The 15,279-nt window shown below is 42.3% G+C and overlaps 1 protein-coding gene across 1 annotated transcript in view; it reads left to right on the top strand.

Annotated features, from left to right (window-relative positions):
* The window catches only part of LOC146786145 (cytochrome P450 2J6-like), a 97,903-nt gene that overhangs the window by 5,082 nt on the left and 77,542 nt on the right, over positions 1-15,279 (top strand). Inside the window, exon 2 of the mRNA XM_085635649.1 lies at positions 14,104-14,266. Coding sequence (XP_085491775.1) covers positions 14,104-14,266 — 163 coding nt within the window. The remainder of the gene's footprint in view (positions 1-14,103; positions 14,267-15,279) is intronic.

The following is a 15,279-nucleotide window of genomic DNA, read 5'->3' as shown; positions in this document are numbered from 1 at the left end:
CACATAGACAGACAGACACACAGACAGAACACACAAGACAGACACAGACAGTCACAGACACAGACACAGACAGACACACACACAGACAGACACAAACACACACAGACAGATACATGGATACAGAGAAACACACACAGACAAACACAGACACACACAGACAGACACACACAGCCAGACACACAAACAGACAGACACCCACACAGATAGATCCACACAGACACACACACACACACACACACACACACACACACACACACACAGGTAGACACACACAGACAATGCACTAGACACACACACACAGACACACACACAGACACAGACAGACACAGATACACACACACAGACACAAAAACAGACACACATATACATACAGACACACACATACAGACACACACACAGACACAGACACACACAGACAGACACACATAGACAGACACACACAGACAAACACACACACACACACAGACACACACACACACACACAGACACGCAGACACACAGACACACACACACAGACACACACAGACACACACACACACACACAGACACACACAGACACACACACAAATACACACACAAAGACAGACACACACACACAAAAAAGACATAGACACACACAGACACACAGAAACATGCACACACACAGATACAGAAACACACACACACACAGACACACAAACACAGAAACACAAATACACACACACAGAAACACAAACCGAAGGCCATGAGTAACTCCACATACATGGCTGCTTACCAATACAGATCTTTAAAGGGGCCTTGTGATCTGCTTCAAACAGGTCCTAGACGCTTTACACCAACTTGACGTCATATGGGGACGCTGGAGACAGACGGGCTTTTGAGTGCTTCACGAGATACATGTGTCATGTTTTGGATTAAAAGAGTTGTACAAAAGACACTGCATGGATTGGCACAAGTTTGCATTAGGCTCAGACTTTTTTTGCATCCTCATCACACACAATAGCCACCCCAAAAGGCCGTCTCTGGGAATAAGTGGCCCCCATTAGATCTTGGACAAGCATCCAAAACGCAACAACTTGCAGAGTTCAACTGACTCATTTAAAAGCAGCACAACTGCGCAAGGTGGGTCACATTGGCAAACCAAAACACAGAGGAAAACTGAACATGCACAACTGAAGGCAATCTGTACTAAGCATTACAATGTAGAAAAACGCAATGCTCGAGAGTGCGACAGTGCACACACAGTGCATGAAACAGAACGCTGTACCATGGAGGGCCACACGGAAGATACAATAGAACACACAGAGTACAACACGATACATCAAAGGTACCGAAGAAAGAACTGGTGCAGAACTCTAGATACAGCAAGTAAATGAAATACAGAGCAGTAAATACAACCATAAGCAGTGCACCCAGCACACTCTACAATCCTGCCATATGGACTGCGGCTCCAGCACACTCTGCCGCCCTCAGCACACTCTACACTCCATTCATACGGACTGAGGCCCCCAGCACACTCTACAGTCCATCCATACGGACTGAGGCCCCCAGCACACTCTGCAGCCCCCAGCACACTCTACTCTTTGACCATACGCACTGAGGCCCCAGCACACTCTACTCTCCATCCATACAGACTGAGGCCCCCAGCACACTCTACAGTCCATCCATACACACTGAGGCCCCTAGCACACTCTGCAGTCCATCCACACGGACTGAGGCCCCAGCACACTCTTGTAAGGTCCCAAATGGGAGACCTATTGGCTATGCCAAAGCTTGTTCTTCTCTCCTTTCTTTCTTGCCTTTTTCACTCTTTCTTACTTTTTTCATTTCTTTCTTTCTTACTTTTTGCCTTCTTTCACTCCTTCTTTTTCTTATTTCTTTCTTTCTTTTTTGTCTCCTGTCTTTTTTCTTCTTTTTTTTCGTACTTTCATAATTCTTTTTTTCTATTCGTTCTTCCTTGTCTTTTTTCTTTCCTCCTTTTTTACCATCTTACCTTTTTAACTTGTCTTCCTACTTTCCTTCTTTCTTTCTTGTTGCCTTCTTTCTTGAGTTGTTGATTTTTTTGCTTCTATTCCTTCTTTCACTTCTTTCACTGATTTAGCCATTTTCTTTTTCCCCTTTTCGTTCCTTCTCTTTCGTTTTTGTCTTCCTTCTTCCACTCTTTCCTGTCTCCCTTCTTTCTTTGCTTCTTTATTTCCTTCTTTCTTTTTTTTGCCTTCTTTTCTTTATTTTTCCTTCTTTTTTCTTCCTTCACTTCTGTTGTTCTTTCCTCCCTTCTTCCTTTTTTGTCTTCTTTCTTTATTTCCTTCTTTATTTGTTCCCTTATATCGTTCTTTCCACATTCTTTCTTTCTTGCCTTTTTTCCTTTTCTCTTACTTTCTTTCTTGCTGTGGGCTTTCTTTATATAATTTTTCCCTTCCTTCCTTTTTCCCTTTCTTTCTTGTGAGCTTTCTTTTGTTTTTCCTTTCCTCCTTTCATTTCTTTTCTCCTTTTTTCTTTAAGTCCGCTTTATTCCTTTTTTTCTTTTGCCTTCTTTCTTTCTTTGCTGCTCTCTTTCTTTGTTGCCTTCTTTCAATCTTCCTCTCTTTTCTTTTTCTTTTTTCTTTACTGATATTCTTTCATTCATTTGTTCTTTCCTTCTTCTTTCATTGTTACCTTCTTTTCTCCTTTCTTCCCCTCTTCCTTCTTTTATTGACATCCTTTCTTCCTTTTTGTGTTTCTTCCTTCCTTTTTTACATTCTTTCTTTCCTCTTTTGCTCCTCTACCTGTCCTTTTCACCATCCATCCTTCTTCCCTCCTTTTCTTTCTTCCTTTTTTTCTTTCCATTTTAATTTCTTGCATTCTTTTAAAAAGGAAAGAGGCTGGAAGCCAATGCCAGACCAATTGGCTTTTTTTGGTCTGTGTTGGACAAGGCTTTTTGATTTTATCAGAAGTATGTATAACATAGTTACTGAGACAGGTTTTAGACCAGACGTCATCCATTAGTCTATTATTGTGTAGTTCACATTTTTTCCACTCACTTAAGCATGCATTAAGAGACAATGTGTCAGCCCACTGCAGTCATTGACTGATTCCCAAATGAGTTACGGCATGGTACCCTTTCACAAGGAGCACATCCACACACAAAGTTGTTCCCTTCAGTGCTAGAGAGCACTTTTGTAAAGTGGATGCTTCAGGGACCAAAAAACATATTTGCCTTTTGCCAATTCTTTTTAGAACAATAAAGTTTTGCAAAAAACATGACAAAATACAACAAGAATTGCCAAAGGCTACTGGCCATAGCCAGACTTATTGTCTAACAGTAGCCTGAGCATGCTTAGGGAGGGACATACTGTTTTTATTGTTGTCTTGAGCTGACAATATTTTCAGCTCTAATCTTTAATTTATACCCTGTGAGACCTGGCACCTTGGCGTGGGTCTCCCTTCCATTTTTTTGCTGTTGCCTCATGTGTTTTTTCTGGCGTTAGATGCTTTGGGCACTGTGCCACTGCTGTCCAGTGCCACAGTGCAAGTGCTCCCTATTGTAAATTGATGTATGAATTAGTGATTCCATGATTGGTTGGTTTGGGTTACCTGTCAGACCCTAGTACAGTGCACCAGGAGTGCCCAGGGCTGGTAATCCAAAAACTGCTTGTGGGCTTGCAGCACTGGTTGTGCCACCCACAGAAGCAGCCTGTAAAAGTGTGTCTAAGGCCTGCCATTTCAGAGCCTGCGTGCAGTCTGGTACTGTCAACTGCACCCACTTGCCAGTCCCTAAACCTTCCCTTTTCTTCCTATCAGACACCCCTATGGTAGGCCCAAGGGCAGGGTGCTTTGTAAGTATAAGGTAGAACATGCCCTGGTGTGTGTGACATGTTCTAATAGTGAATTACAGCCATTTTTGTTTTTCACTATTGCAAGGCTACCTGTTCTCCATAGCATAGAATGGGCAGTTTGATTATTACATCTTATAATCTTAACTGACTCAGGGAACATGGTAGAAATTCGACTTTAGTATGCCTGAACTCAGAATGATACAATACCTCTTTTAGTGAAGTTGGTTTTAATATTCTGTGTTTGAAAATACCACTTTTAGAAAGTAGGTATTTTCTTGTCTAACAATCCAAACCTGCCTCTGCTAGGCTGTGTATTCCTTGTCTGGAGTTTGAGTGACAGGGGCTGGGGGATTCCAGGAGACAGGGTGAATCAGCACAGGGCTGAATAGAGAGATCTGCATCTAGATGGGTGGGAGGAGTTGCACCTGGGACCTGAATAGGGCTGTGCCTTCCCTCCACAATGCTGGCTCCACCTCCTGTGGTGCGTCTGATGTCTCTGCCCTGCACTCGGAAAGGAACGAAGGAGTCATGTAAACAAAGTGCTCCAGGACTGACCAGAACTGGTTTGGACTAGGCAAAGGCCTCTCTGCATTCAGAGAACCAAGAGAAACTTGGTATAAATATTGGGACCCAAACACAAGAACTTTAGATCACTTTGGGAACAAGAAGAAACCTTTGCTGAGGAGTGGAACCAGAAGAAACTGAGGAGAGACTATCCCTAAGCGGAAGTGCTGCTTGGGGGATTGGCCTGCAGTGGTTGCCTGACTGCCAAAGAAAGAAGAAAGGTCTATGTGTGCATTTTCATTCAACTTGTGAAGGATCTCCAAGGGCTTGGAAAAGAGCTTGCCTCCTGCTGAAGTCTCAGGGACAACAGACTTCACCCACCAGCTCCCCAAAAGTTATTTTAAAGTGCCTGCAGTTGTGCTGGACTTTTGGAGGACTTGCGTGTCGCAAAGGGCTGGAAGCGTGATTCAAGAGCAAGAAGCGTGTCGCCGAACTGCCGCTGCCGCTTCACAACACGAAGCGCCTCGCATTGCCGGAGAAGACTTTCATTCCCCTTTTTCCTTTTCTCAAGTTTTTACACCTTTTGTTGCCTCCTTCTTTCCCCTTTGTGAGTTTTTCTCTCTCTTGATCTCCATGAGTCCATACTCCACAACCGACTTTCAACTGACCCCACTCACCAAAGACAGATGCAAACACTCTTTCAACACTTTGATAAAGCTCTCAACAACACCATAAGTCTCTGGGTGGTACTGTGCCACTTTCTTGTGAGCTAGTCCCCTCATTCTTAGAAACTCTTCAACCACAGCAGATAAAGACACCTTTATCCGTAAGAACAGAGGAGGTGAAAACCTTCCCTCTCAAACAATTCTTCTTCATAAAAACAGACAACCTCTTTAGGTTCAACCAAATTCACCACTTTTATTTCTGGCCATCGCAAAACAAATCATTGCACACTAAAACATATTTATCCATGGATTTCACTCTCACTGGTTCTAGAATTTCTAGAGCAATATCTTCCCACGGACCAGGCACCTGTTTCCTGAACATAGGCTGTATTCTACACTTTAACCCCACACACTCCAGACATCCCCTTACTTTTCTTTCCATCATCAAAGCCACAGCTGGTCACCAATACGTTTCCCTGAGTCTTTTTTTAGTCTTGGAAATACCCATATGGCTAACATGAGCCCTGCAGAAAAACTGCTTCCGCAGATTCTGAGGAGGAATCAACTTACTTCCTCTCAATAATATTCCATCAAACACAGCCAACTCATTCTTTACTTGCCAGAAACCAGCAATACCTTCATCACTTTTATCCAAATTTGACCATCCTGCATTCACTGACCTCATCACCTTCTGCAAACAATCATCCTTCACCAGCTCCCTCTTCCACTCATCTTCAAGTATCACGCCTTCAGTGACCAAACACACACTCACTTCTTCATTAAAATCTTCCCCCAAAGCAATATCCAACTTCTTCATCAAAGTTGTTCATAAACAAGCACAGCTGTGAGATACAGTCTGCTTGTAAATTGTGTGTCCCATGTACATAAGATACCACAAAGTCATACTCTTGAAGAGACATAACCCACTTTAGAATATGACTTGAAATTTGATCAATGCCTTTCTTGATGAACACCTCTCTCAAAGGCTTGTGATCAGTTTGAATCTCAAACCTGCGGCCCCACGGAAATTTCTTTAATTTTCGAATGGCCAAAAATATACCAAGAGCCTCTGTCTCAATTACTGAATAATTGCTGACAGCAACCCCCCCAAAGCTAGCAAAACAAACAATATAGTTCTACATTTCCCACCAGACCTCTGCAGCAACACTACTCCAAGACCCTTGGAACTGGAGTCTGCCATCAATATAGCCTCATCATTAGTATAAAAACTGCCAAGATCCATGGCATTTTCCAAACTCAACTTTATGTCCTCAAACTATTCTTAACAACCCTTGCACCACACAAGCTCCTTACCATTCTTGAGCAAAGATTTCACACATTCAGTCCTCTCTGTAAACTTAGGAGCAGACTTGGCATAGAATTCAGTAATTCCAAGAAACTTCACAACTTCTTCTTTGCGCCTGGAAGGTGGCAAGTTTTCAATTGCACCCAAAAAAATGTTTTTGGGTCTAATACCTGAGCCAGTAATCAAATGAACAAAATACTCAATTTTGGTAACATTACATTTACACTTCTCTCGCATTAATGTGAGTCCACATTTCTGTAACCTCACCAATAGCTCATACAACCTCCAGTCATGGTCTTCCAAATTGGCACCCACCACCAACACATCATCCTGGTACACCTCAACCTCCTCAGCACCATTGAGAATCCTTTCCATAGCTCTCTGAAAGACAGAGGCAATAGATATTAAAACAAACGGCATCCTTGAGAATTTATATGTGCCGAAAGGCATAATGAATGTGGTTAACGCCTGAGAAGTAGAGTCGAACCTCATTTGATGATATGCTGAACTTAAATCTAGTTTGGATAAGTGCTTGGCGCCATTGAGAGAACTCAAAATGTCATTGATATTAGGTAGAGGATAATGGTCCACCACCAATGACCTGTTAAGCTTCCTCAAATTCACACAAAGCCTCGCCTCCCCATTCGCCTTGCATGCAATGCTTGTCGCCAGTGTTACGTTGCCGTATGAAAACATAGGAAACAGTATTAGTGGTATTTTCATTTATTCAAGATGAAGCGTGGCAGAAAACCCCATCCGCAGCTTGAGTCCAGCATAATCTTGGGCTTCCAACTGCACTCCACAATCCAATCATCGCATTCCAGGGATGATGCACTGGTTACTGAATGGTCCATCAGCCCTTAAATACAGAACCCCGAATGAAACACAGGAAAGCACACTCGGCTATCAATAACACTCAAACAAAGGCAGCCTGATCAAGATCTCAGCCCAAGGCAAGGATGCCTTTTGTTATGAATAAACATCCCTTCCTGGGGAGCACTACTGCTGTCTTTGTGAGGTCCCTACAATGCGATTCTTCAGCCCAGCAGCTGACTGATGTCTCCACGAGGGGTGTCTAATTTGTGACCAATACGGGGTCCTACATTCTTTCCCATCAGGTAATGGGGATGGGTAATCCAGTACAGGGATTCTTGGCAGAACACACACATCCAGCCTAGACGCTTAGGTTATGGAACGCATAGTAGGAGTACTCCAGATTGTTATACTGTTTTATATGCTTGCATATGAATGAATGAATAAAACATTTCTTGAGCGCATAGCTACCCGAAGGCATCCCAGCGCTAATAGCAGCACATAAAAGAGAACTACTAAGCAACATTAAGGAAAGAGACATGTTTTGAGAGATTTCCGAAAAAGCCAAATAGTTAGATTCAAGACGGAGATGGAGGGGGAGGCTGTTCCATAACCTGGAGGCGTTATCAGAAAACAGCATATATAAATATGTACATTGTTTCAGCATGATGGTGGAACTTTTTGTTCTGTTCACGGTCCTGATATGTCTAATAACGTTCATCTGCTTCTGTCTATTGATCATTGCAGCGCATATATTATATACAAGAATCACATTGGTTCAATAAACATTGAAAACATCCATCTGTGTACTTCTTGTATACATTTCTGAGCAGACGAGAGCTCCAATAACTGAGCAAAAGGGTTCTAGATATGTTACCATGATTCCAGACAGGTAAAGGTTGTCACGTTCAGGGATTGCCAGAGCTATTTGCTCCCTTTTTAGGTTTATGGGGGCGTATGGTGGCACTGTGAGCTAGCTGGTGTTTAGGACAACATATCCTGAAGGGGTGCTTGGAATCAGTCTGGTACCATACCAAAGTTTATGTTGTCCACAAATGCACAGTTCCTACTGAATAGTGGAAACTGCATGATAATTCTCTATAGTTGGTCAACATGTTTTGGTCAACATGTTTCTTGCCCTAAGAAGATCTATGACAATTCATCAGGACCATAGCAACATAATCTACATATAGTGGGGGTCCATATCTCTATTTAAAGTGTGTACTCACAGTAATAATTCATCAAATGTATGTTTCCAAAGATTTCTCCTACTTCTTTATATTCTAAAAGCTAATCCACACCATAAAACTGATCCAATGCCCAGTAGAATTAGGCCCCTTAGGACTAGTGGGATTATGAAACTACTCAATGATAGTTTAACACACGCACATGGACAATGCCATTATCCTCCCCTCTTTCTGTGGTCCCGAAAGTGGAAGTGCAAAGTTGAATGATTGTTCACAGACAGCCGATGAGGACTCCCGTTGCTGAAAACTGAGGGAGCCATTTTTACCCATGTCCCAGAGCCATGCTTACAAAATCGACCTGGCTGCAACAACTGTAGCATTTTTCTGCGACATAGGAGTCTACTTGTAAAGGTGGGAACTCCACCCACATCGCTGGCACGGCCCATACAGGCACCAACCACCAACTGAGTAAACACAGATCTTATCTACACCGGGGATGAGAAAGACTGCTAACATGTAAGGACTTCTGTGCAATGTGCACCTGAAACGAATCCTTGCCTACATCTATAGCACAGAAGGGATTGTAATAAAGCGGGATCTGGACCCCAGGAAGAGAGAGTACGATTTGCAATGCCCAATGGTAGCATAATTTGCAACAATCCTGTATGAGAAGCAAATTAAATTGTGTAGCATTTAGTTTTGCTGAAAAGTCAAAGTTAATACATGCTCTGATGTAGAGTTTAGAACAAGAGAGGGGGGCACCTCCACCATTGTTAGGATTACGTGGCACAAATTTGTTTTTATGGGCGCATGTACACATTTGGGTGATCGATCAGCACATCCATAAGCGTGTGTAGGCGTTTTATTTTTTTAATTTTTCCTTATACCCTAGTCCTGATGAGGGCTAAGAGATAAAGGGCTGAAACGCGTCGACCGACTTTTAGAGGAATCCATTAAATAAAGAATGAGTTGTATTGTATTATATTGGATATATACAATGCAAAAAGCTTTTTGAGGTGTAGTCTTTTGCAAATATTCTTTTTTACTTTTTAAATGTCTTTATTAAACAAAACAAGCTTCAGGTATAAGCATTTTACAGTGTACATATAAAAGGCATTTATCAGGCATGACAATTCTCAGGCATTGTATCACATCATTTACGCTGAATTATGCGCGGAGCCCCTCAACACCCATCGGATTACGTCTCTTAACCCACCCGTGGAAGCCAGTTAGTATTCCCCACAAGTCCCATCACAGACCCCTATATAATGTCCACGGCCCCCATATTTTTGAGGTGTAGTCTTAATCTCTTGTGTATATAGGACCGGATTACCTCATAGTAGATTGCTAATATTTGGAGTGCAAACACGAAACTGAAAAATTGGGGAATAAGAGACAGTATTTGAATAATCAGTTTATTTGTATGTATCTCTGTAATATGTTTTTAATTGATGTTTGAATTATTTATGAATCTAAGAATAATTAAATGAAGATAATAACTGTTCCGACCAGGAATAAACTGTGGCATGTGGTGTTGATTAATATAAATAACTGGGATGAGACGATGTGCGATTGAATAAGGCAATTTGATGTAACCTATGGTTATTATGTATGTATCTATTCCTCAGTGCAGTTGGAAATCACATATTATGATCCTTATGACAATTACAAGAAACACACAGCGTAGGGCTTGTAGATCGTGGGGAAAAACAGGATTCTAGCTCAGCAGATTGGATTTGTTTTGCCTGAGAAGCCGGCTTTGTCACCCAGGTTAGGGTTATATTTGGACATTACGGATGTATGTCGTTACAACGCACACTTTTACAACGCATGCACTTACAACACATTTTTTACAACGCACAATCCATTACAACGCATGACATTACAACGCAGGACACTACAACGCATTTTTAAAAACTACCTTTACAACGCATTTCCATTACAACGCATACTAACTTTACAACGCATACCATTACAACGCATAATATTAAATTGCATTTAAGGTAAGTATTAGATAGTATAGGGGTAAAAATTACTATTCTAACTCCAGGGGGTGCAACAGTAGGGTAAGTGTTGGATAGTATAGGGTTAAAAATTACTATTCTAACTCCAGGGGGTGCAACAGTAGGGTAAATGTTGGATAGTATAGGGGTAAAAATTACTATTCTAACTCCAGGGGGTGCAACAGTAGGGAAAGTGTTGGATAGTATAGGGGTAAAATTACTATTCTAACTCCAGGGGGTGCAACAGTAGGGTAAGTGTTGGATAGTATAGGGGTAAAAATTACTATTCTAACTCCAGGGGGTGCAACAGTAGGGTAAGTGTTGGATAGTATAGGGGTAAAAATTACTATTCTAAGTCCAGGGGGTGCAACAGTAGAGTAAGTGTTGGATAGTATAGGGGTAAAAATTACTATTCTAACTCCAGGGGGTGCAACAGTAGGGTAAGTGTTGGATAGTATAGGGGTAAAAATTACTATTCTAACTCCAGGGGGTGCAACAGTAGGGTAAGTGTTGGATAGTATAGGGGTAAAAATTACTATTCTAACTCCAGGGGGTGCAACAGTAGGGTAAGTGTTGGATAGTATAGGGGTAAAAATTACTATTCTAACTCCAGGGGGTGCAACAGTAGGGTAAGTGTTGGATACTATAGGGGTAAAAATTACTATTCTAACTCCAGGGGGTGCAACAGTAGGGTAAGTGTTGGATAGTATAGGGGTAAAAATTACTATTCTAACTCCAGGGGGTGCAACAGTAGGGTAAGTGTTGGATAGTATAGGGGTAAAAATTACTATTCTAACTCCAGGGGGTGCAACAGTAGGGTAAGTGTTGGATAGTATAGGGGTAAAAATTACTATATTATGTGTTGTAATGGTATGCGTTGTAATGGTAGTATGCGTTGTAATGGAATGCGTTGTAAAGGTAGTTTCTAAAAATGCGTTGTAGTGTCATGCGTTGTAATGTCATGCGTTGTAATGGATTGTGCGTTGTAAAAAATGCGTTGTAAGTGTAGTGCGTTGTAAAAGTTGCGTTGTAAAGGTTGTTCCCCGGACATTACTGTTATGTCTTGTGACCTAAGGGTGTTAGTGACACCAGACCATCTACTCAATATCTAGGAGGATAACACTTCGTACTGGAACACCCAGACTAGGTTTGTGTTGGCCAACAGGGCCCCTACAAGAAATCTGCTGCACCTTGTTGGGACTCCGCGGGCATATTTACAAGCATTAATTACCAAAGGTATCCAGAACCAAAATGCTCAAGAACTAGAACTAGTCTAAACCGTACGTGGCGTACACCGCTAAGTGCGGAAAGGAGGCAATTCCTTTTTGTTATTTAACCCTCACACACCCTATTGGTGTCATGCTTCATCATCGGGTTCACCCTGACTCCTAAAGATCAGAGTGGGCTTGAGCGTATTTCAGGGAGCTCTTAGGAGATGTAGGCCAGGGTGTCTTAAAGATAAAAATCCTACTCCGTTCCCCAGGTATCCCTTTTATTCACAGGGATGTAGTGGATATTAACATTTTTAAAAACGAGTCTTTTTGGAGGTTATGGTCCTATGACGCTAATAATCTGCCAACATGTTTCAGCCCGTAAAAATGGCTGATCGGTCCTGAGCTTTCATCAGGGCAAAACAAACATTCTCTCCCTGGTGTTGGTTGAAAGTTATCCTATGTATATTTCAGAAGGCACTGAAAGCTGTCCCTTTGTGAAATAATGTGGAGTATACTTATCTCCAATTTCTGTATGTACGTAAAAATTCCACCTGTAAGGGAATGTGACAGGAGACAAAAGACATATAATATATGCAGTACAATAAATATAGTCCTTGTGTACAGTCACATATTTACAAGCCCCTATCGCCAGAGGAACGTCAGTTTTTGCGACGTCCCTGTGGCAAAAATACCTTTGCCTTATTTACAAGGCGGGGTTAAGCCACTTAACGTGGCTTAACGCCGCCTTGTAAATAAGGCCCACTTTCACGCTACACCGAGTGTTAAAGGAGTGTGCAATGGGTGTTGCAGTGGGTGTTCCGCTGCAACACCCATTGATTTGGACGCTGCCCCCTATTTACAATGGTGTCATAAATAGGAGGCAGCGCCAAAATTAAGACCAGGGAAACCCTGGTTTTAACATGGAGAAGCACACATAGAAACAGCAAATCACCTTGAATGATTGTTTATGTGCAGGAAGGTGTCCTTTCCTGCACATAAACAATCATTAAACAAATTGTGATTTGCAACTTCTATGTTTGCAGCACACATAGGAGTTTCAAATCAGCATTCTGAATTGTTTATGTGCAGGAAAGGACACCTTCCTGCACATAAACAATAATTCCCCCCAATGCAGACACCCTTGCACTATTTTGCAAGGGTGTCTGAGTTGGCGTTAGGCAGCTAGATTTAGCACTAGTGCTAGGGGAAACATTGGAGTGGACCGCATTCTTGTGAATATGGCGAATGGCTGTGAATTCAGAATGGCGGACCATGGCGTTAGCAATTTTGCTTAGCACCGTGCTTCACCATTCTGTTGTAAATATGCCTCTGTATTCTCTGAGGATGAAAGCACCCTAGTGCTGAAATACTGCAGAGCATTCAGCAGTTAGCTGACACCCAAGTTTGGCTCATGGGCACATATTCCAGCTCCTTGCTCATGCAATACCGGGTGGCAACTACAAAGAACAGTGAAAAGGGGCACGAAGGGAGAGAGTCCCACGAAGGTGAACAGCTATATTGAGTACAGGGGTGGAGTGGGCTTACCAGGCATAGCAATCATTTGGTTCACCTATCTTTTGAATGTTTATATTAGGAAGCCTTCTTCGGGTCTCTGGTGAGGGTGGGGAGGGCTTCAGAGGCCCTGTGTCCACGTAGCTAGACTTCTTGGCATAAATGGGGTCCTACTCACAGACAAATCCAACAGCACGGCAAATCAGCAGGGAATCAGGTGTAGACCTAGTCTTGAAAAAACGTGGCAGAACACGGGTTAACATTTAGACTGAAGCAGGGTTAACACTAATCTGTTTCAGTGAAAATCTCCCCTATGCTATGAGGACTCCATCCTTTTTACTCATATCTTAAAAAATGGACAGCTACCCTCAGCCAGGTTGTTTAAATGCATTTGAAATGTTAAATAAAAACTTACAAGTTGGGTTAAATCTCATTTCTCTCTTCTGAGAAGTTGCTGTGTGTAGCAGGCCTTACCCTGCCTTCAGAATACATTTTTGGGAGAAGGGCAATCATCCCATCTGAAGTGAACATAAACAACGGGGCCTCATCAGTGATCTCTTTTGCTCAGATCTTAGCCTTTGGGCAGCATCTCACAGCCAATTGGTTTATGTACAAAGCTGCCCATTATCAGTGAAATCCAGATTGAGCCATGTGGCACAGCAGGCACAGGACCCACATCTGGTCACACTGGCTGTACTTAGGAGTCTCACTAAGGAAAACAAACAAATGAATGGGTGGAATGCTTACAATATTCTCATTCACTAGCAATTACTCTGCTCAGCATTCAATTGATCATTTTTATATCATTGTGCTCATACATAGGTCAATTTTATGCAAATCAACCTTGGCCCTGTCTGAATAGTTACAGTTGAACCCAACCTGAAAGGCAATGTTTTTCTGACCGGCAACAAAAAGCAACCTGAGGCCAGTTTCAGCCTCACTACCCTTCATCAGTGAGGTCCAGCTGGAGTCTCTGGCACAGCGAGCACGGGATCCATGCTGGTGGCCTTTCGTCCCACCTCCTTGTCTCAAGTGATATGGTTTAGACATTTGTCTGTCTAGTGTGCACTGCCCTAACCTGCTGTCTGCTGCATTCTCTCACCAGCTTTCAAAGACCTATGGGAACATATTCACAGTTTGGCTGGGGCAAAAACCAGTGGTTGTGGTGAACGGATGCAAGTCTATCAGAAATGCACTGATAACACACTCAGAGGAACTTTCTGGACGCCCCATGACCCCTATGTCCAAGAAGCTTTCAGGAGGCAAGGGTACGTTTTTTTGCATACAGCATTGCACTTATTCTAGTAAGGAAATAAAAAGGACATGAGTGCATAAAGTAAAATGAGATTGACAGCCTGAGCTGCAAATGCAATCACTACACTATGTAAAATATCATATAAAAACATGCAGTGCAGATATGTAAGTATTTAAATCTAACATAAATGTAACTGATGTTGGTCTTCGATATACAATATGATGTTTGTAGGTCTGGGCTCAGACTGAAGTCTTGTTCAATATACTAATGGCATCAATGCCAGATTATTTAAAACACCAAGGACCCGATTCACAAAGGTAAAGTTAGACTTCTGTCCAAGTTTAGATCAAAAGTCCAACGTTACTACTTTTCTGTATTCACAAAGGTAAGTTACGAGTAGTATCTTTACGAGTGCGGAGTTTCCGCACTCAGGTGAATTCTTCACATTTGGACGCAGTTTCCGCTATCGCAATTCTCTCTCCTTAGTCCACAGGTCATTTTTTTAAAGTGCACCTTAGTTGTAGACATTTGTCTGGCATATTTATTGCCACGGTCTTAAGCTTCAAAATTTGAGATGTCTTATTAGTGAGCAAAAGGTAAGTAGCAATTTTGTATTTGAAAGCGCTAAATTCTGGAATGTCGTCCGTTGCCGTCAAATATGGCATGAGCATTTGTCTAAGCTGGAGATAACAGAAGAACTGGGATTTTAATACACCATATTATTTCTGTATATCTGTAAATTACTTCTTAGCCGTGTTGTAATGTACGCTCCACAGTATCAAAACCCCCCAGTGGGCTCTATCGGGTAAATGCTCGAAACCTGGTGGAGAAGTGTGGCTCAATGATTAGAGCGGTAGACCCTGATGCAGAGGTCTAGCCCGGGACCACGGTTCAATTCCCCGCCTCGGTGGGTCTTGGGCTCAAAAATTCCATGGACCTGATAATTCTCGCCTCGGTGCCATTCCAATCATGGAGTCCCACTCTGCAACTCTGGGCAATAGCTTGCTTAATCTCCACAACGGCCCC

This window comes from Triturus cristatus, chromosome 11 (assembly GCF_964204655.1).
Source record: "Triturus cristatus chromosome 11, aTriCri1.1, whole genome shotgun sequence".
In the NCBI taxonomy this organism is placed as follows: Eukaryota; Metazoa; Chordata; class Amphibia; order Caudata; family Salamandridae; genus Triturus; species Triturus cristatus.
The sequence above is the reverse complement of the archived record's forward strand: the minus strand, read 5'-3'. Positions and strand labels throughout refer to the sequence as shown.